The sequence below is a fragment of the Aythya fuligula genome, chromosome 13 (assembly GCF_009819795.1).
Source record: "Aythya fuligula isolate bAytFul2 chromosome 13, bAytFul2.pri, whole genome shotgun sequence".
NCBI classification, from domain to species: domain Eukaryota; kingdom Metazoa; phylum Chordata; class Aves; order Anseriformes; family Anatidae; genus Aythya; species Aythya fuligula.
The window spans coordinates 15,518,538-15,542,357 of record NC_045571.1 but is presented as its reverse complement, the minus strand read 5'-3'; the positions used below and the strand labels follow the sequence as shown (position 1 = coordinate 15,542,357).

Genomic DNA, 23,820 nt, shown 5'->3' with positions numbered 1-23,820 from the left:
TAGATGATGTACAAATGAAAATAGACAGCGATGTGCTATTTATGGTTTATAAAACTAAGTATTTAAAGACATTCTAATAAACTTATCTTGAAAACAGTGCTGTGCACAAGGCATGGTATCATGACAGCATCTCTGCAAATGTTTCAGATTGCGTGCTTTCATGTTGTGATACCTCAAATATTATACTGACGTTTGTAGTCTTTGTACTGTGCATTATTCACCAATATTTGTGATAGTCTCACTAAGGACTGTCAGGTATAATCTATCATGAAACAACCCTTTAACGTATATACAGAGACTCCAGCCTTTCTGCAGGGGCACATGTCCTTGAGAAAATTATATTCTGAGTTAAAAATTATCTGTGCCCTAGAAAATTAAAATTATCAGGATACTCCTTATTTTACGTCAGAGTAAAGCACATTACCAAAATCGAATACTTAACTACAGGTGCAATGGTAGGAATTTAAAAATAGCTGTATACTTTAGCATAGAAAATTTCTTAGATGGTCTATACATGACAGTTCTTTACCACTCAACTATGGTAAAACCATTTAAATTATTCTTAGGATCTTCAGGCATAAAATGTTCCCAAGGCTTTAATTGCATTAATCAGTGTATCTACTGATAACGTTCCAATCTTCTGAAGATACGGGGAAAAAAAAAGATACAGAATTGTGTGTCTGGCAGAGAACTTTTTAGGTTATTTCACACTTATGTTTTTCAGGAACATAGGTAAAGGCTTCATTTGACTTCTGTGCCCTTTGTGAAAGAGGAATAAAATCATGGATTCTTTTGCTGCAAAATAAATGGAGGTAGATTGGACCCAATCACTGCAAAAGAATTTTCATTATCTTTCTAAATCAGATATTTTGGTTAAACAGGCACCTTCTGTTCTCCTTGTGAATTGAAAGAGGTGGAAAATTCACATAGAATGAAGATAAAACCTTGGCTCAGTTGCATTCATTAGTTGATGTGGTTAGGAAATACATTAATTTGTTTAAGAATTGTAGACTAATCGCACAGTCATGAAAGGATAACGGTTTTCTATTCAAAACACAATATAAGAGTGGCTTGTTACAAGTTCCATATGTTTGGGTAGTTACATTTGTTTTTATAAATTCCTAGAATATGTTGTTCGGTGCTGAACCATTAGGACTAGATTACATGTTGCCATACATTTAATATTTTCAATGTAATAAAAATACTTGTATTAATTTGTGTTTTATTTAAAATAAAAAAATTTATTTTCTTTTTTTTTCAGAGATAAAATTATTACTTTTTATTATGTCATCATATTTTTGCAACTCTGCTGCTGTAATTAACCACCCAAAGTAAAGAATTCTAAATTACATTTTCAATAACTTGTGTCTAAAATTATCTTAAACTAAAAAAAAAAAAAAAAGAGGGGGCTTTGTCCAATAGAAAGTGCTGTTGTAGTAGAACTCTAGATTAGAGTAACTTGGTTTTTAAATTGTTACCTTTATTTGCTATTAGAAACAAAGTGTATGTCTGCAGTCTGAAAGAGAAAAAAAGCCCCGTCATCACCATTTAATAGGGATTTATATGTAATACCAGTTTGTTTTTTGTTTGTTGTTGTGTTGTTTTTTTTTTAACCAATAATGTCTGGTAGAACAAAAAAAACGGGGGAGAAAGTGTGTGTATGTATGTACATCACCACCTCCGTATTTTGATGTATATACGTTTACTTAAATATTCACACATACAGTGCTTTAAGTATAGGAATCTACAGTTTAGTTACAGACCTTCTAGAAAAAAATGATTCCATAATTTAATGCTTTTCATAAAATATTCATGATGTTTGAAATGTGAAATTCATGCTTTGTTGGTCCTTGACATCTAAGGATGTTGTTGTGTGTTTGTTAGTGGATATGTGATTATCTGAGTTCAGTAAACAGTCATGTTGGTCATTCTATGAGAAGTGTAACCATACCGAACAGCTACCCAGCACAGATACGGGTACAATAAGTAGCTGAAGAGCAACTGGGATATCAATTTAAATTTAGAGATGAAATAGTAGTGAATGTATGTTTGAGGCCATATCGTAGGTAATACTTGGTGTGAGCTATAATTATTCTGGGTTTTCATTGACATTTCATTGACAGTCTTCAGAATGAAAAATCATATCGTATCTTCCATATTGCAATTGAACAGAAGCTTTTGGTGAAAAGGGAGTTTTGTGGTTTTTTTGTTGTTGTTCTCATGTACAGGAATATAATTTGTAAATGTAAATCTCAGCCTTTGCCTTGAAGTAAAGTTGGAATTCTTTTTGTTTTGTTTTAGGAAGTTAAAATGTTTACCTTGCACCACTTCCCTGTTTTAATTATAATATTGAAGATGTTACAACTTTTTGGATTAGTCGAGGCTAAAGTTTCTCTTAAATCATTATATTAAATTCTGTGTGTGTAGTTAGTTCAAAACTCTAACAGCATAATTGTTGGCATCATTTATCATTTTCACTTCTATTTACCATGTGGAAGACAGCAACTATATCAGTTCCACAAATGCCAGCATCTGTAAGTTTTTACTGCAACTTTGGCGTTTAAAATTGCTGGGGGGAGGAAAGCTGTAAGGGGTGTAAGTGCTCGGCCTGCAAAGTTTAAAGCTCTTCAGGAGAAGGACTGTGGTTTTTGTGGTAAGGCAGACAGTACGTATCCTCTTAATCCCGTATGCAGAAAAAAAGAGGTTCTTATCCTGTCTGTATCCCCATGAGATGAGTAGATTAAACATTGGTCTTTTGAGCAGCTGCCAAAACATACAGTAAATATCAAAACTCATTTCTTACTCATTTTCTAATAGTCTTGATGTGAACTGCTAGCAATTTTAAGTTAAAGCACATAAAGATTTATATGCTGCACCTACTTAAACTTCTGTATGTAATCAGTTTCCCTGTACAGAAACTTCAGGGAGATGGATACACCTTATATCAGTGCTTTACATCAAACTGATATGTACTAGACAGCAGCTCAAAGAATGATGAATTCCAATCGTTCAGGTATCCTAGTGGAGAGCTCTTCAAATAAAGTAATTGCCTTACCTTTTGTTATGTAAGCATTTGTAGATATTTCTTCCCCAAATTCCATTTGAAGCCAATGCTCCAATGCCCACTAAAATGACATAAACCAGTTCAGAATGTTTCATGATAGGGACTGGAAGGGATGGTTTCAGAGGAAATTCTTAGGTTTAGATTAAGTGTCTCTAATGCTGAAAACTCATACTTAACCCTACACAAAAGAGATTAAAAATAGTAAATGGAATTCAAAAACAGCTTTCATGCTGCTTTTTTTGCTTTCACTTTGCTTTCACTAAATGAAGAACAACAGTCTTGAACAATAAATTATTTTGCCTGTTTTTTTTGTTTGTTTGTTTCTTTCTTTTGGAGCTGGTACTGGGTTACTGTGGTTGTTGTTTTTGTGTGTGTGTGTGTGTTTTTGGCTTTTTTATCTTCACTATAGCTGCTTTTAAAGCTTCCTTTCTCCACTGTCTTTAATAGCCAGATGGTATCTCAAAGTACTTCTTCAAATTGAAAAGCAGGGTGGAAAGATGAAGAAGGATGAGTTAAGACAAAAGATTTATAAGAGAGTTAATTACTTCCTGCAAGTTCCAAGTGCCTCCTGTACTATTTAGGATATTCAGGACTTCTCATTTTGGCTTTTAAGTTTAGTATGTTTAAAATAGTAAAGAAATAGATTTCATAGATAAGAATGGTACCATTAGGGGATTCAGAAGTCATAGAAAGTTAGAATGAAGATCAACTGGAAGAAATTTTCACCTTTACACTCTGTCCATGTTCTGGAAACCATGTAATACGAGTGATGCATACAAATCAATATCAGAAATTAAATGGATTGCATGTACAATTTAAATGTGTGATGTCATAGAATTATATGGAAGCCCTTTGCCAATGACAGAAGCATATTGTTAAAAATGAAACTACACTTAGGTGAAATACATGATGAATGGGCAAATACGCTAAAGGAAGAATAATTGCAATAAGGAGAATGGAAATGCTGTTGTCTGTAGTTCTCTTCCTTCGTTTCTGCAGTAATAGGCATCTCCAAAATGTTTTGTCAGTTGCTATGCACAAATGTTTAGGAAAAAAAAAAAGTTGGAGCTTTATAAATGTTTGTATTTTACGTTGATAGGTCTTAAGACTTTATGGTAGGCAAAAACTTGAGATGTAGCTGTCATTCAAGCAATTCATATTTCTTAACTATTTCTCATATTACTGGCTGAGACTGCTGCAATCAGGGTGGAATTCTCAACTGTTATGGTCTCCCTTCCATAGGCACAGCAGAGTAGGGCATGCTCCCACCCCTCTTTTCCATTTGACTTGTGTTGCTAAAATGATAAGGGTAAGACAAACAAACTTCACATTAGCTTTTTTTTTTTTTTTTTTTTTTTCCTCCAGGTTAGATTACTGGAGATTTCTACAGCGTGTTTCAAGTTTTTACAACTAAAGAATTTTAGAGAAGGATCTATCTGTTTTGTTTTGTTTTTTATTATAGACAGAATATACTGGAACTGCCTGTAGAGCTTACTGATTATTAAGTTTTCTAGTGTAATTTCTACTCGGTGCTAGACAGGATGTTGCACCAGTTGATTTTTTTTCTCTGTATAGTAACTTTGCTAAAAGGAAAGGCATTGCACATAAAGAGATGCACAATTTTAATTGCTTTGGGGTATAATAGTCATTAGATTCAAACAAAATCCAAAATAAAAAATGAACACTGACACATAAAAATAAATTGTCATCGGCTTGTAATATGTTTTAAAGTGCTCCTGCTAGCAAAGAAAACTCTGGGGCACAAGGAATCAGTGTCCAGGCTATAAATTTGTGTTTCCATTTTTCACACATTTTTCAGTTTTATTGTTACTTCCCTCTAGCCATGATCTGTAAGCTAAAAATTTACCTAAAAATCACATACAGCATATCATTTTTACTAAGCTGAAGTCAGTTTCTTTATGAAGTTGTACCAAGCAAATCATTTTAACAGTTTTGGCTGAATGTGCCTTGGTGAATTTACAGCTTGATATTGAAAGTCTTACTATCCTTAAACTAAGTGTTATTATTGCTATGAAGTCATTGGGTTCAAATTATTGTATTCACTTTCCTACTATGGACACTTTTCAAGGTATGCTGTGCCTCTTTTTTATCTAAGCAGAGAATGGTATGGAAAAATGTTCCTAGGTAATAAAGGTTCCCTTTTTACTTGTAAACGTTTATTGCACACATTGAAATATACTTTTTTGCTCTGTATGTTCCTAAAAGGTAGTTTCTGCCCCAAAAGAAATGCCCGAATGGGCATTCTGTATGGTGTTTTCCTTATATTTGTAAAATCATTTTAATTTGTCTGAATTATCATCTGAATTTACTCTAATTCCTAAGAGATCATTAAATCTTGATTTTCTGTCAGTAGGAATTAATAATCTTGACTTTGGAGTGAATTTAGAAGCAATAAGGGATTGGAGTCAAATATTTGAATACCATTTCAGTGTTAAATTGGTTTTTCATGTTGCATCTCAGGGTGACTAGTAGATAAAATTGAAATTCAATTCATAAATCCTTCTTTGCATTTTCATACTTCATGTGTTTTATTTCGCTCTCTTTCAGGTGGGTTAAGATGTACATGGTTTGGGGTGGGAATCACTGCTTAAATATTCTTTAGAACACTTTTTCAAAAAAGCTATAGTAAAGAGCATATGTAGCCGTATGCGCAGATTGCATATAATGCTATCATCAGAAATTAGAGTAAACTTGGTAAGAATTGGTTTCTGAATGAATTGGTCAACTTTATTTTAAAGGAAAGCTAGAGTTAAAGCAAAGGCTGTCATAGTTTAATACTACCTTACAAAATCTGACACTTAACTTGTGTGTTTCTACCTTGTGTGTTTCAGCCTGTGTTTCTACCTAGTATCTATTTTTTTTTAAATGGCTGTTTTTATTAATTTGGTATGTTCTCACTTGCCAATGATAATTAAAATAACCTGTCAGAGAAAAGAAATTAGGCTGCAAAGGTTTAAGGGATTTTTGTAGTCCATTTTTTGTATTTTTATGCATGTGAATATATGCCCATATCGTCACAGCACCTTATATTCTTGTGCATTGACATGCCATACTGCCCATGTTGGCGCAGTATGCTTATCCACCACATACCATGGCTTTACATTCTCATTCAGTTATGAAACAAGATAGGGGAGGTAGTTTTATTTTTCGCTTTCTCCACGAGAAATTTAGGCATGATCAAATTAAGAAACGATAAATAACATCTCATTTTTCCGTTTCTTTTTGCCTATTCTGTGCTTGCACAACATACCCTCTGGGCTTTTAGTGGAAGATTATGGGGAACTGTCTTAGGAGCTTTTTAATTTATTTATTAATTTATTTATTGTTACATAATACCGAGAGGCTGTTTTAATTATCACAGTACTGACTTGAAGTCCCGTTGACTGTATCTGTGGCATGGACAGATGTTTAATGGCATATTTGAGAATCTTGGTCCACATGTGTGCACTGCATCTGCACCCTGATACATGGTGTTCCTCCAGGCACTTTTGGAAGGAAATGCATATGCACAAACCAGAAGTGACCTGGCTTATTCACTGCTGGGTACCCCAGATAAAATGAGCAAGGAACTTGCTGAGGAATGCACCTGCTCTGTGACTAGGAAGTGGCCAGTGTGTACACAATGGATACAGGATTTTAAAATACTGTGAAATGTACATAAGCCAAAACATACAGCTTCTTTACCATATTGATAGTGTTTCCTAAATGCCAGTGTTACATGTTCAGTCATACCTAACTGTGGATGCGATAGTTATGAATGTTATTTTACATTTTACATCTATTAAATTCTGAACCATTACTGGCAATTTTTTTGTAGTCAGGAATTTATCAGGTAGTCCAACCATACCTTATTGCTTAGTCCTCAGAATGTCATGAAGATTCCCCATCTATAAGTTTGTTTACTTTTTCAGTATATGCTTTAGCCTGTGGGCACATAACTGTTTTAGGAAATAAGTGAAATAATAGATTTTAAATTATTTTTTTTTTATAATTACTTATGAAGAAGTCTTACTGAAGAATTCTGGCTTAAGCTTTGAATGAATTAGAAATGATTGATTGGCAAAGGAGAAAAAAAAAAAAAAAAAAGCCACCAGGCATCAGAACTTTCCCACTGGAAAAATATCACTGAAACCAGAGCCCTGACATTTAGAACTGCTAAGTGTGTGTTGTAAATACTAATGACAAACCAAAAAAAAAAAAAAAAAGAAAGAAAGAAAAAAAAAAAAGAAAATCCTACTGTTAACACTTATCATTTCTGAATCCCTGATATGTACTTGCCAATAAATACAGAATTGATTAATTTGTGAGACATGTTTGGAAGGGACTCTTGGAAATCACATAATACAGCCTTCTGCTTGAAGCAGGGTTATCATCATACTAGACGGAGCCAGCTGTGACTTGTCAAACCAAGTCCTGAAAACCTGCACAACTTCTTGATTTCCCTGTTTTAGTGTTATACTACATTCCTAATGCAGATTATTTTTCTTAACATTTAAGCTGCAATTCTCAACTACTGTCTATTGTTTTACCATCTATGTGACCACGAAGAATTTGACTGGGGTTTTGTGACTCACCTTTGAGGCAAAGGTTGTTGTTAGATCCCTGCTTAGCCCTCCTGCTCAAAAGAGTAAATGAGCTCGACTCCCTCAACCTTTCTGTAGTTCATTGAAATTGTCATCTAATAGGTCATTTAGAAGCAAGACAAGGCATATTAAGCAAATGAATGCAGAATTTCATAAAGGAGAAATACAGAGACTGGATGATCTGAATCAATTCGTGGTTTTATACAAAATGTAGATTTTTTCAAAGGCAGGAGGAATAGAGACAAGAATCAGGGATTAGATAATATATTATATCATGTATTATGGTCAATATTTGTATTACAAATTAAATTCTGTATGATGTGAATTAATATTTAGTTACCTCAGTTGTCAATGAGGCTTTTTCAATTGTATAAGGCCAGACTGGATGATTAAGCCATTTTCAGAAAGCAAGAAGTCATCTTAGCAGTTGTTTAAACTACTAGCTTTAGACCCAGAATATCTGAGGTTAAGTGATGGTTTGCTTAAATACTGACTGTGTTTGACCTTGAATTTTTAAAAGATACTTACTTAGATTTTCAACACCACTTAGGTGTATAGGTAATAATTCTACTAGCTGCTTATGGGGGGGGGGGGGGGGGGGGAGGGGGGGGGAGGAGAGGAATACTTTCATACTCTTGCCCTTAATTGTTTGCTACAGTGGAAATAGCTTAATTGTTTTGTACCAATGTTTTTGTCCTTGTAAATTTTTGGCATTGTCTTGTGTACATGCATAATACCCAGTATTGGAGTCACAATGTCATGCTTCTTTCCATTTTATTAATTCAGACAAGATTTGAGCCCTTGGAAAGACGCCAGCTTGTTCGTAACAAGTTTCTGTATCCCACTGTATATCAAACATTTTTTCCTTTTTTTTTTTTCTTTCTCTTTTCCTGTGTGTTGTAAACCTACTTGGTATGTCTTTGGTCTGTACTTCTAAACAGGGTAAATTTAAGCAGTCTTTGCATCATAGCCTTCCTTTCTTGGAGTTGAACAAGACTAGTGTATTTTTGGTGTGGTTTTGCTCATGCAAGGATCTTAAGTCACAGTGCCACGTAATTACTGTTACACTGAACTGCATCATCTAAATACTATTCTATTCTATATCAGCCTAAAGCTTGTGTTTCTTCATTGCTGTTGATTGTGTTGAAAAGTCTGGTCTCTGTGTAACAGCCCAATGTTATTTACCTTGTCATTATGGGGATATGTGAAGGCCAATACTTCTACTGTCCTCTGTGCATTTTCTCGTCTCTCTTCATGTTGCAGCAGGCAACTCTGGTTAGACTTTTAGCAATGTAGTCCCATATCTTTTTCACCTTCTGTTTTATACTCCTATCGGTCTTCAATATTGTACAGAAATCAGTTTTTTTTCTATCATTCATCTGTTCCATATATTCTTTCGGGAGTGGATAGATTGTGTTCTTTCACAGCATCAGTAAAATTAGATTGTAGTTTTAAAAATTATAGATTTTACTCCTTTACAAGTTAAATACTCTGTATGTTTTATTTGCAAAAGTGTAAGAATGTTAGGCATCTATTTTAGGCTTAAAATGTAATATTGGTGAGAAATGGAGTTGGTGGAATGTGAATGCCTTCATTTTTCTCAGTGATAAATTGGTGTACAGGTGCTCACATTCTGAAGCAATTGAAATATCCACAAATGTATAACTGTAAAGACAAATTGGGTAGTCATCTACCAAACATTTCTGATAATTTTTTGAAGAAACACGAGGTGGCACAATTTAATATGCAAAATAGTATTTCAATGCTTATCTTTGTCATCAATCTTCTCTCTTAACCCTTGGCAAACTACAATCTAAATTCCCGTCAAGTATCCTCATTCACATAAAAGATAATTATGACTCCCTGATGGGTATTGTTGTTACATTTTGGCTTTTACAAAAATTTTGAAACTTTTTATTGCATCTCGTTCTTCATCCCTAAAGAGATAGGCATTTACATGTCTTGTTACTAATAAGGATGTGTTTGATGTCTATCAAGCCAGATCTAGTCTGCTTTTAATACAGATATTTTCTAAATAAATTCATTATACGGGCTATCAGCATTATCACAGCTCATTGTTTAGTAAGGAAGGGTATATTGTTTTGCATCTGGGAAATGTAGAAGAGCTTGACCTCAGAAAAAAAAGTTAAAGTCTGTATTGATATTTTGCTTCTAGAGCAGTTGCGTCCATATATACTACATACATACATATATTTCAAAAACATAGATTAATTCAGTCAGACTCATGTGGAAGTAGTATTTTAATATAGGGTCTCAAAAAGTCCTGGCGTGTTTAAATCTGCTTTCTAAATGCAGACAATAATAGTACACCTAAGCATTGTTGTCCACTTACTCTTTGTCAATAGGCTACTAAGGCTGTCTTAAAATAGTCTCTGGTTGTTAGGAACCCTCTGAAAAACATCTGTTTTTGCTGCACTACCCTGCACCCTTCTTCCTCTGAGGTCCTTGCTAGTATGTCAGAAGGAGCTATTATTGATGGGGGAAGGGATAAATTGGCAGACCCTGCAAGTGTGTGTTTTGAATGGGCACTTGGGCTTCAGTTTAGAAAATACACCCAGATTATTATTAGGTTATTAGGTTAATTATTGCATTCCAATACTCCAAGAGAGTTGTTACTGAGATAGTACAGGAAGTCTCAAAATTTACTCAGGTACTGATATCAGTAGAAACTATTTTGAGCTCCATAATAAAAACTTGTTAACCTGACACAGCATTAAGTACTTCTATACTTTTATTCTTCACGTGAACATTAAGGGTCAAATTCTACCTCATGTAAGCTTTGAGGTCTTACATTGAATCATAAAGGAGTTGTCTGTGCTTAGCCAATAAAATTTGATCTTTTAAATTCCCCAAAGTTACTATATTTTACTACAGAGTTTGTCATTTATTTTTCTTATAGTCTGAATTATTTTTAGTATGAATTATTTTAATAAGAAACAGTTTAATTCACATGATCTGCACGTGTCTTTGTTGAAAATAATTTATAGTAAAAGTCCCATGCAGTATTTAGTTATTCTCCATTGGGGTGTGTAGCGAAGTAACAAGTAGTAGTGAGATCATCTTGCCAGGCTCAAACAGGGGCCTTTACTTTAATGTTACACGATGAAGTTGCAGATGTGCACAGACAGCTACGGCCCATACCAGCCAATCATACAGGAGCGATGTAGTTTTAAGTTTTCTCATAGCATATTCAATTCCATTTAAATATTGCAGAATGCTGAATTGTAAATGTTAACCTAGCCATGAATAAAAAATGTTGATATTTTATTTAATCAAAAAAAAATATTATGAATAGTTGGCCTTTATTGTATTATTTAAAGTATTTCATTTTATATGTAGACTACAAGATACTGCAGAATTATGTTTTTATAAAGAGAATTTGTTCCTGATGCATAAAAAAATACAATGGACTTTTGCATGCTACAAGAAAAATCCCTTGATTTTGACAAGGGCTGTTGATTGTGTGGGTATGGGGGGGAAAATGGTAGCCATTTTGTGTGAAACAGCAGGAAAGACTTGCTTTTCAGGAGTGTTATCCAACTCCTGTTCTGAAAGAAATTCCTTTACAGAACAGAGAGCTTTGAGTTCATTACTTTCATGTTCTAGTCAAAGATTAAAGCATCTGCACATGGGAGATGTAAATTCCATATTTAAACTGCTAAGTGATAAAAATGAGAAGCGTAGGTGGGAGCAATCCTACAGAGGCAAATGTCGTCTTATGCTGCCCTTTAATAAAATATTTTAAGGAATAGCTGGAAAGCTTCCTCTCTTACTTTCATCTGGTGGTTTTTGATTGTAACTTTGTAAATGAATTGGTATTGACTTCTACCAGGCAGTTTTGGAGAAGAGGTGAAGAGCCTTCTCTTATGACTTTCTGTATGTTTTGTCAAATCAAATACTTATATTTGAAGTGCAAAGTGAAGGCTGATGTCAAGAAATGCCTTCAGCACAAGCTGGTGTTGGTCTCTCATGACTTTCCTCTTTCTTAAAAGTATCAGATTAGATTGTAAAATGATGGCAATCTAGCTGGACATAAACACGTTTATTGCAGGCTCAGCAGCCATTACATATCATTAGTGAAAGGAGGCAAGGGACAAGGGGACCACTTTGATGTCAGTTTGATTCTTTTTAAGGACAAATGCATTCAGATGAGAAGATGCTTAACTTTTTGGCTGTTCGTATACTTGAAGTTCAGAACCTATTACAGTCTTTATTTCTTTGTCATATTTGTAACCTTACAGACAACTTGCTTTCAAGGCAAATACAAATTGTATAAACAGCAGTGTTAATAGGGGAGCTGGGAGTAGCACATTTTTGAAAGGTATTTTAAATTAAATTGCTTATGAATATTATGGTTTTATTAGCATTGTACCAAATCTGTACAAAATGTGGGTATACATTTTTGCCCTCTCTCTTTTCCTTAACAGTAAAATAGCAGGTACAGTTAAAATTGGGAAACACATCTTTTATATCAGCAAATTTGTCATCTCCAATGTAAAATGTGTCTTTTTGTTAGACAATATATTTTACTTTTGAACAACTACTGAAAGTCTGTGTGTAGTCATGAAAGAGTAGTTAGTCTGTGTTTTGGGCTTTGGGACTATTAGCTTAGCAAAGCAGACCTAAGTTATTTACTCTCTGAAATACCCTTACCCTTTCGATTAGTAAGATATACCTTTTTATCTTTTTATGGTACATTAAATGCAATAAAGGATACAAATTAAAAGTTCAATGAAAAATGTCTGAATAAATGTAGTTTTATTGCAGTGTATCTCTTTCCCCTTTTTTTTTTTTTTTTGTTACTGCTACTTGGATCTGACCTTTTTCCAGGATTTGACACATCACATTTATCCCATGGGGGTTTTTGTATGTTATTTTATGTAGTATTTTCAATTGTCTCTTTTGATTTAAAACAAATCATACATTCATGTCCTAAATGTTTCACTAGTCAGAATAATTAAGTTGATCAGGTCTGGGAGCATTGGAAGGAAAATAATAGGGTTATTGAAGCATTCAAGCTCTAATGGGAGCCTGAGTTCATTCAGATATCAAATCTAATAATTGCTTTACACCTGTATACACAGTCCCAGTGAGCAAGTTCACATTAAAGGTTTAGTGGTACAGGTTCAGTACTGTGTTTCAAGGGAATTTTAGTAGTTTTTAAAAGACTACTTTATTTTGACTTTTTCCAACAGTTTGCTGTTGTTTTTGTGTATGAGTTTAGCTGATTACTCATCTTAAGCTTTGGAAAATACTTTCACATATCATACCTCCAGTAACAAATTCTCATGAGTAATATATTACAAAGCTCAGTTAATAGCAATCAGAAAAACCTGAAGGCTATTGTGAGTTTCACTGTTTTGAAGCAAGTCGTTATTAGAAGTAAATTTTATCACAAATTAGAAGGAAAATACTGATGAGAAAAATAACAGTTATTCATAGTAGGTTTCAGTAAATTCCAGACTCAGATGCAGGTCACAGTGTTATTATTGGAGATGATTTCAACTCAATGCAGTCATTCCTCTTTTTTTTTTTTTTTTTTATCCACCTTTAGTTCTCAGCTAAGAACTCAAACAGAAGAAGAAATGGAAAATGGCTGTATATGGGCCTGCCTTGTACTGATGTGAAGACCTATTTTTCTCTGTAATTTTAAAAGCCAATTACCCTTGGAGGAAAGGAGAAAAATAGATTGATTTGTCTTGTAACCCCTAAGGCAGGCATGTATTGTCTCAAAGTAAGGCTTTTCCATCACAACTCTTGTGGAAGAACTTTCAATGCATATCCCAAGTGGGACTATTAACAAAGAAAGCCAAGTCAAATTCAAGTACTAAGTAGATCATTTAAAGTTTTAAGGAATGTTAACTTACTGGATTTATGATTTTTTGTAAAATCTTTAAAGCCTGGATTAAGTAATAATAAAAATATTTTAAACAGATAAAGTTTACAAAAATATAAGATTTAGAAATCTATTTTTATTCTATAAATTTTGAAGTTTATTAGATTTTCTTCAGTTCTAAATATGATAAGTATTTATTTGCAGGGCAGAACTTGCTGAGCTTTTGTATCACAGATTTTTTATTTACAGATTTCATATATATATCACAGATTTTGTTTGCAAAGGTGTTATTTTTATTGTGTTGACTGTATCGACTATGGTCAGAGCTTAAAAAAAAAAAAAAAAAAAAAGGAAAAGGAAAGACAAATGCAGCTGTTTCTCTAGCCTGAGGGTAAGTTTCTTTTTCATGACGCCATATTCTATTTATATGCTCAGGTATCACACAGCATGCACATCAGAGTCTGGGGTTGGACATAAAACAAAATGTACCAGGATTTTCCTTGAAATCTCAATTTTCTTTGCGGCTAAAATAACCATTTTAGCTGTCATTTAAGTTTGATTATCAAAATTTGAGGTTCTGTTCAGGAATAAAAGCTGAGAGCAGGGAAATTGTATAACCTGTTGTTTTTTTTTTTTCATTTTTGGTTACAAAAATATAAAATCCAAATACATGTAAAATTACCTGTCTGAGATGGCTATAAAGTGTCTAGTTCAGATTTTGCCAGGCATACGTAGGGTGCCAGTTGAGGTTGAAATAAGTCTTTAAAATACTAAAGAATCAAAACAAAACACATTAACTGTTTCCCCTAACACAGTTAGAAATCTTGTGTTTTCTTGTTTCATGTGTCTGCAATGTAGATCTGGAGAGTATTATTTCAGAGTGCTTTCTGAGGTGTTACTTGTCTTCCATAGCTGATCTTACCTCGTTGCTTTGTTTTGTTGTGTTGTTTTTTTTTTTTTTTTTAAATATAGGCTGCAAGTGTTGAAAGATCAATTTGAAATCAAATTTGACAGAAATGAACTGAATCTTAACAGAATTGAAGTTAGAGATACTTTCTTTCAGGATAATGTTTCTCAAAAGATTTTGTGCTAGACACAACAGTTTTGAAGTCCTTAATTTCCTTGACTAATTTATATCTCAGTTCATATGTCATATAAACTACAACTAATAATGTCATAGATATAGGTCAGACAATATAGAGAGCACTATTCAGCTGTAGCTGTTAAGAAAGTGCCTGAGATGGGCTTCCCTGTTATGGTACATGATACCCATTCTGTTTCTGTCTTATGTTCTCTCAATTACAATTTCCAAAAAGCTTTACCTTTCACTTTTGGTAGCTAAGATGATGAAGATGCACACAGTCAATATAGAAAAATAATTAAATTAATTCTTGTCATTAGGTTTCTTCAAAGCAGTAGATAATATGCTGTTATATCAAATTACATGGTAACTTGGCTTTAATTTTCCCTGTGCGTAGATGGCTGAAGAAGAAAACTAGCAGCTATCCAGACTAACATGATTTAAATTGACTGTAACTTGTCCCATTTTTAATCAATGACAGTGTATAGGAAATACTTAGTTATCTCAGTCGGAAAAAAGTGATAGTTGTGAAGTGTTATTTGGACTTCCACCTTTTTTAAAGCAGGAATACTGTTGTCATTTCACATGTCTTTTTTCCCCCGAGAATAGACACCTGCTGTGACAGCTTATCTGTTTGACATAATAAGTGGTTTACCTACTCATTTTTACTGTAATCATTCCATACTTATGTAAATCTTTTTTGGTCTTCTCATTGTTTTCCATGTTATATGGTTCATAGTGTGTGCTGAAATACAAGGACCTGTGAGTGTACTCCTTTGGGTTGCTCAGGAAAACAAGATGAGTTTCAGCAGGATTTCCCAGTGAACAAAATTTTACATGAATGAATAAATACATAGTTGATTCAGGCACTTTCATTGATTCCCAAAAGCATAAGACTTATAAATTCCCTTACAGGATGCATTTCTGCATCTTTTGCAAAAAGATGAAATCTGAAATACTGTATTCATTTATTCATTGCTGAGTAACTCCTTTATATGGTCTCTTTCAACTCAATATATGCAGGCACCTACTTTCTCTGAGCAGTAAACATCTTTTTTTATTGTCAGCTATGGGAAGGTTCATTCTTTCAACTTGGGGTAGGTAACAAAACAAAAACAAAAACAAAAAAGTAGTGACTGTGAATATGCAAATTAATCGTGTGAGCTTTTTAAATACGTTATCCTTACTGTGCCCTCCAGCATGTGCTCCAGCACAACAGCTCCCTGCTGAACACCCAGTGACATACACTACCTCTCTATTGGATTCAAAATTTTGCCACTATTTTGTTTTTGTTAATGTGATTAACTAAGACATTCTTTAAAATACATGTTGTCCAGGTTTGAGGGTCCTGTGACCATTATCTTATAGGAAGACAAATGGTTCTGGTAGTACTCTTGCCTCAAAGCCCTGGTGTTCTTAGGCCATTTCCCTATGGATATATAGGACACTTTACATTCTGCATCTAGGTTAATGTTTCAATCTCTTGTTTAAAATGAATAAGCAAAACACAAAAACATCAACAAAAACAGTAGAAAAAATTCCACCAGTCATATTTGGTTGTTGGTTTAGTTTTGTTTTTAATGTTATTCTAGGAGTGCTAATCTTGGCCACATCTAGGAGTAACTTAGATAGTCTTCTGATGAGTACTGTAGGAAGGTCTGTAGAGAAAGAAGGTTTTAAATTTAGTTTCCTGTTTGAATTGCTTGCTGTTAATACAGCACAAAAACACTTTTAATGCAGTGACTGAAAAAATAATAATAATTTAATCCTGGTGAATTAGCCAACTAAGGTACCAAGTCCAAGATAGCTGTTTACAGTAGATTTATAATTTTAACACAAATAATTTTTTTGTGGTTGTTACAGGTTTATACAAATTCTAATTGAGTACCTTAAGGTATAGTTTTGTAGAATGTGCCTTTTTCTCTTACCAGATATCTCAGTCTCATAACTAGTCAGTTCGATTGCACATAATTTATATTATTACTAGCATTGATTGTTCATTAAAAAAAAATGTTTGTAATTAGGAGAACACAAAGGTACTACCTGGCAAAGTGGATAAGTAGAAAGTGAAGTGGAAAAGTCACTTAATCCTAATATTGCAGTTCTGTAAAATATAATTTCTTTTTCTCCTAATATAACTGAGTTTCATGCTGATAACAAGCTATGGAGTTAATAAATCTGTTGCAGCTATTGAGACTTCTCTTTTAATAACAGAAGTAATGAAGGAGCATTAAGGAAAGGAAAACACATTTTGCAGAGTGCATTTTTGCAAAAATATTTTCCTCTCCCCTGTATTTCTAATTGATTGTAATTCTAATATGTTACCCATACAGAGTATAAGGCAGAAGGGTGATATCACTGAAAAAAAAATTATAATATATTGTCTAAATGTAATTTTTTTGTTGTTTACTGTGTGACACATATTTATACATTCAGCTTATTGTGTTTGTTTTCTTACATTACAAGATTCACATTACATGGTGAATGATGTGTTCATGTAAATAGCGCTTCCACAAATATTTTTTATGTTATAGATATTTATTCCCAGAACAGTTAAATTAGTCACTGAGAGCAAGTATCACTGGACTCTACTCATAGCTGTTATAGATGAACAGCAGCACATTTGTGTTGATAACACTTCTTGGGTTTTAGACACCATTTCTATGCTTTAATTTCCAGTGCCTAGTGACACTGCAGCCAGTGTAGAGACTTACTCCCATGCAAAACAGATTGATTTAGGGTAATTTGAATACTTTATGCATGAATAGATTCATTAGGAAATGAAGGCAAGGCAGAACTATAAAAAGAACCAATAATCTTGGTAAAGGAGCTATAATTCCCTATAATATTGGAAACACTTGTGTTGATCAGGGAAAGGAAAGGTTGATTTTGCAGAGCCCATGCGGTCTTCACAGGCATACTCTGTTCTTGTCCAGAAACAGATCACAGATCTTTGTCTACTCTGGAATTTTATTTAATGTGCTTAGACCATTTCTGGTTTTGTTAGCTTAGAACTTTGTTGGTTTAGGATTGCATGGTGATGCAGTCCATATCTTTTCCAAAGAATACATTTCTGTCCATCAGATGGGGTAGAGTCTCACGGCTTATGAATTTTCACTCCTCTGCTTTGGCCCAAATGTAGTGCTTTCCCATTGTAGCACATGCCTTTATTAGCCTGTTGCATTGTGGAAGTAAAAACAGCTAAATCAGTTAATTTGCAAAAAGCTGAGAAAACCTGTTTGACTGCAGTTTATTAGACTTTCTGCTTCAGCAGTTACTGTTGTTTTTAAATGTTCCAGTAGTACTTATGAGTTCCAGCTGTATAGTAGTGGGATGCCATGATGCTGTAGCAATGAAAGTCTTCTGCTGATATAAACAAAGCAAAGAACAGCAAGTTGGACATAAGAGAAGTAAACAGTGACAGAAAAAATAAACTGGTGCAGCAGGACTATATCTTAAAAAAATAAAGGTTAAAATATCCAGAAAATAAAGTGGGGGTTGATTTTTTGCCTTTGTATGTGTGTACTCATTACATTAAAACTTTATTTATAAGGCATTTAGATGTGATTGGTAGTTCATGAATGTTTTCTTTTCATGTGAAAGACATTTATTATTCATTGCAATAATTACTGTGTAATATTTCCTACTAAAAGTTGTTCACATTGTACAATCAGGAAATGCTTAGGAAGTGGTTGATTTAACTGTTCTATTTTTAACTCTGTACCAAATTATAGTGAATAGTTATAGCACTTTTGTACTTGTAGCATCTTAGAGTAGGCTTTCCATCACTTCTTTGGTAAGTACAATCTGATGAGTACTGAAATGTATTTTTCCAGAGCTTCTGTACATAATTGTTTATAAAATAAGATTTTTACTCAGACTTTTAGTTATCGTGTGCTATTTCCAAGGGGACAGTGTTTCAGGATTCTCTCAATGCTTTTATCACCCAGCTTCTCTAATCAAGAAAGTAATTTATTGCTGATTGCAGAACTCTTGAACTCAGTCTGGCAGCTGCGGTGTGAAACTTCTCTGATCCAGTCTCCTAGTTACTTATTTACATATCATTTGAAATGGTTTTCAGGGCTGTTTGGAAACCTTTTGACATCACATTATCCATGTTTCAAATCTTATGGTGATTTGTTTTTTTTCTCTTTATATTACAGATAACAGACAAGTAACTTTGGAAAGGTCTCGTTCTCGCCACAATGGAACAATCGCAGCTGTATGATTCTTCTGATGCCAAAGAATTTAGTGAATTGTTTTATTAACAATTAAATGGATATACCTTTAAACGAGTTTATCATACAAATTGGCAGTGATCATAAAATAATGCTGGTATTGATTACATGAGATAGATGTACAAATATTATGTATTTTAAAAGCTATTGCTAAATAATCCACATACTGTGTCTTATTACCCCAACTACCAAGATCTGTAAACAGTGTTAAACAGTAAGGTCTCACTTTCTTATGTTCGTTCTTTTTTTTTTTTTTTTTTCTGTTTGGTTGTTGGTTTTTGTTTTTGTTTTTTTTTTTCAAGCTGGCAACTTACATGAAGTTGGGGATTTCTAGGATATGTTTTTTATGGGTAAGAAAATACAATTTTGTTGAAAGAATACAGCTGTGGATTCCATATGCAGTTCATTTGGACATGAAAGGAAAAAACAATAAAATTGTATGTTAATAAATTCAGAGATGAGCTGATGTACAATATCAGAATCATTTTTGTAACCATAAAAAAAGCAATGCATAAAAACCTGGTCAGGTTGCTGGAAATCATATCTAAATGTAAAGCCTGGTGGATCCAGCAATTTTGGCTGCGAGGAGGATAATACCACATATCTACACTTTTTGGTGATTTAATGATGTGTATTTACTTATCACTGCTAAAAAATAAAAATTAAAAAAAAAAAAAAAGGATTTTACCAAAATTAATGATATCAAGGGCAGAATGTTTTTAACTGTATCTACAGAGGAATTTTCTAATTATGCACTTATATATTCTTTATACAGATATTTGGGGGAAAATATGATTGTCCTATTTTAATTATGCTAAAAATACCTTTGTGTAGGTTTTCAGAGATAGGCTACATTACAAAGCTATTCAGGACTGCCTCTGAGTTTTTCCTCAGGTAAAACATGTAGCAGGATCTCTATTGGTAGATTTTAGTGCTGATGGTTTAGCAGCTAAGAACAAATTTTCCACCTGGAGCACTATATAGCAGTGAACAATAATTGCAGCAGACTGATTTTTCAGAAAACTACTCCCATTCTACTTTGTATACAGGCCCCTGCACTGCAGTACCTCAGGTGAGCAGTCAGTTTAGTAGCTGACACTGTGTATTGTTCTGTCACTCAAGGAGAAACTACAGTTTCCTTTTCTCCCCAGATTCTAGTTGAATGTACAGTCAATTTTGGTGTTCAGATCAGTCTTCACCATCCTTACTGAAGGCTCATTGCTAATTTGGATGGGATGGAGGATTTTGAGAGGGAGTTCAGTCAAATATGTATGTTGTTCAGCTATGATATTTTAAAAAAATGGGATATGGTGTAGTATATGGCACTTATTCTCAGATTATTACTGCTTTTCACTGATGAATTATTACAAGTACACATATTGCCTGGGTTTATGGAGAACATCTTTTTTAATGTTATGTAAAGAATATTTGGAAGGCAAGGTGTCACATTATTTTCTGTGCACAAACTGCTAGCTCTACAGGAGCATTCAATACTGGGGTGGTATAACTTTGCACTACTGCTTGAGCCAAGCATTTTGTACAATACATTCTTTTTGCTTCTCTGGTAAGCTACTTTAAAGACTATCCAGCTAGATTGGGATAAACTCTAATAATTTCAAACTATAAATATCCAATAGATATCCAATTATTGAAAGAAAAGATACAGCTCCTTATCAGAGTAGTATTGAATTTCTTTTCTTAGTCTTCAAAGTAAATAGTTTTTGCCCATTGCTATATCGCTAAACATACAAATGCGACTGAAGCCTGGTGAAATGTGCACTGTCAACTAATGCTCTACCTAAACTGTTTGGGGCTTTTTGTGATTTTTAGTAATAAAGTAAAAGACTTATATGGTACTTAGGAGAAAAAAAAAAGAAAAAGAAAAAAAAAAAAGAAAAAAAAGCATGCAACAGGATTCTCTCTGTTTTTCAGTAAAAGATACAAAGAATTTTATTCTGTTTTGTTTAAGGTCAACATCAACCCTTGTACTCAACCATAACTTTCTAAAGTTGAACTATTAATTTTGCAGCTCTGTGCTTAATTTGCAAAGCCAGTTTAAAAGGATTAGGTGCATCATGTCTGTATAAATTCGTACTGAAATCAACAGTGTATTAAAATTCAAATTTTAAAATCAGCATTTTGGGATTTACAAGTACTGATATAATCTTTATATGTGAAAACTCAAAAGCTCAAAGTAGAATCTTTATACTGTAGCAGTAATTAGTGCAGAAGTTTTTCATTTCCATGGTTGTAATTTTTTAAAAGGTCTGTAAAAGCTGACTACAGATTCTCAAGAACCAAATCTTAGCAAAAAGCAAATCCAAAATAACATCATCATCTGATACTTCTATTTTACTACTATTTTTTTCGTATTTGAAACATTTATATTATTTAATGGACATATCTGTTAGAACAAAAGTGTCTTTCAAAGGAAAACTAGAAGATGATTTATGTAAATATAGGGTGCTCGTATTTATGAAGTCTAAAATATTTTCTGAAATTGATGCTGGTCACTTTGTCTTTTGATAGTTTTTCAGTCTATATTAAATTGCAGCTATTTTTAATGTTTTTATTATTGATCTAATTTTCAGAGTTGTCACATGTTTATCTAAAAGTGTAGAGGAGTAGCACCTTTTTTCAGAAATGCACTTGCCTTATTTTCTAATTTTAAAAAATGAAATATATCAGTTAAATTATATTTGTATTCAGAGTAATCCCAGAAAGAAAATTACTGGAAGCTTCATACATAAATTTCTTGCTAATTATGTTTCACTATATGTCCTCTGAGACATTATATTAACAATATACTAGCACATCTGTTTGCATTCACATTTTAGCGGTTACAAGTACTGAGGAGTTTTTTATGATGTTACACTGTTTACATTTCTTAGTTTATTTAAGAGGAAAATAATCTTACCTTTGCAATGAATTGAATTAAGTCTGCAATTGACATGGGAATGAAATGTTTAAATCATATACAAATATACATCTCTGTTGCTTAAAACTGCTGGCTGTACAGATCAGAAATGACACTAGACATCTTTTGCTCCAGTTTTATGCAGTTTGCTGAGAAAAAAAGTGCAACACAATTTGTCATGTATGTTTGTTTGTGATTGAGCAAATATACTTTCCCAGCACATAGGGGTGTTTGTTTTGTGTTAACCATATTCTGAACTGATGCTAAAGCCAAAACAAAATTAGTACCTCAGAGGGCATTGAGAAACAACTTCAGGAAGTATTCCTAGAGTTATTATTACATAATTCGTTTTGGTTTTAAATAACCATGGTCAATATGAAAAATGTTACCTGAAATTATTGATTCTTTTTTGAAAATTGAGACAAATGCGAACATTCCCATAGTTCCCTTCTGTAATATACAAATAGTAATGAATATATGTATATTTTTGCATCTTTTGTGTGTGGTATATGTACTACCTCAGAGAAATGCTGTAAAAACCATAATGTTTTCATGATTTCTATCCAAAACACAATTCATTAGTGACCTACTTCAAAGTCATCCCACAATTGTTTGCAAAACTCTTGAGAATTTGGCTGAGTTTTAGGTTTGGCTCTGGAAATCCTTGTATAGCTTTCATTAATAAAACTTTGCAGTGTTCAACTTCTGCATCCCTCAGGCAAATCATGCTTTGATGGGTGAATTTAGTACTTCCTATGTTGAAAATTGTATAGCTAGTAAATATTCAAAACTGGTGATAGGTGGGAGTGGGAGCAAACTTACCTACATTAAGTATATTGCTTCTTATCCATTAAACAAAGGCTTGGCTGGATTATTCTTCAATAGAAGAATAATCTTTGAATTGGTGAGAATTCAGGTGTCATAAATGAGATGAAGCAATGTAAAGGTAGCCCGCCTCTTATGTGCCATAATGTATTTGCAAGTTATTCATGTTGATATAAGTATTGAAAGAAATCTTCACATCACTTCTTCTGCACATGCACACGCATGCACACACAATGTAAATATTAAATAAAAAAATAAAAAAAAAAGCAGATGAAGCCAAATCCCTCAGCTTCAGGTGTCTCTATTTCAGATCACATATTGCTTTTTTGCGCAAGAAAGGGAGTTGTGTAGGCCTGTGAATTCTGCAGTGCTGCAAACTGTCACTTAGCACCTATTGATGTCATTAGAAAAATGTTGAAGGAGAAAGATTTGTTACTGTAGTGCTTCTTTTAGCACTGTTTGAGGTGGTACATATGCCACAGAAAGTGAACAATAATTGATTACAGGTTAGTCAGTATCATGCACCATTTGATTTCCCTTTTAGAAGTCATGTGACTCCTAATGCCAAAAAAAAAAAAAAAAAAAAAAAAAGGAAAAATAAAAAAAAATGACAAAACTCATGCGTTTCTATTTTTAATCAGCTCTGTGTTTGTATGTGATGTTTAAAATAGGAATTTGATGAAATTACAGCCTGGCCATTGTTTATCCATGTATTCTGAAAACTGTAATAAAGATATACATAACATAATTTTGCTAGGTGCGCCAATGTTTTACTTTTTTATAACGATTATTACTAATAGAGTATCATCACCTTAAGACCTGTTTTCATTAAGTATTACAATGCAGAAATTACCGGAAGTTACTCAGTGACACTTTTGGCTCTCTAAGGTTTTTGGATATTTGGATTTCTTCTCTACAGTGTCAAGTATATTTGACTTGATTTTGAGGAAAATTATACTTTTTCTAATAGAGGAAAACTTCAAAAACAAAATGACCGAAAACTTATGTACAAATTATGGTGATACCATTTTATTTTTACAACAATAACAATAAAAGGGAATCACTAAAGAAATTTAACGGGTCCATATTTATTTTAAGTGACTGGGTTCCTTTATCGACTTTTTAAGGCAGAGACGTAGTCATTCAGTTAGACAGCTATTGTTGTTGTTTTCTGTATTTACTTCTTCACTCCGTCACAAAATGGTTTTTACAGAATAGAAATTTGGCAGACTTT

General features: G+C 33.3%; 1 protein-coding gene across 3 annotated transcripts in view; it reads left to right on the top strand.

Annotated features, from left to right (window-relative positions):
• Positions 1 to 19,103, top strand: part of DIAPH2 (diaphanous related formin 2) — a 174,010-nt gene extending 154,907 nt beyond the window's left edge. For all 3 annotated transcript variants that reach the window (XM_032195988.1, XM_032195987.1, XM_032195986.1), the window contains one exon: positions 18,770 to 19,103. In XM_032195988.1, the coding sequence (XP_032051879.1) occupies positions 18,770 to 18,834 (65 nt within the window). In that variant the 3' untranslated portion in view covers positions 18,835 to 19,103. The remainder of the gene's footprint in view (positions 1 to 18,769) is intronic.
• Positions 19,104 to 23,820: the final 4,717 nt, after the last annotated feature.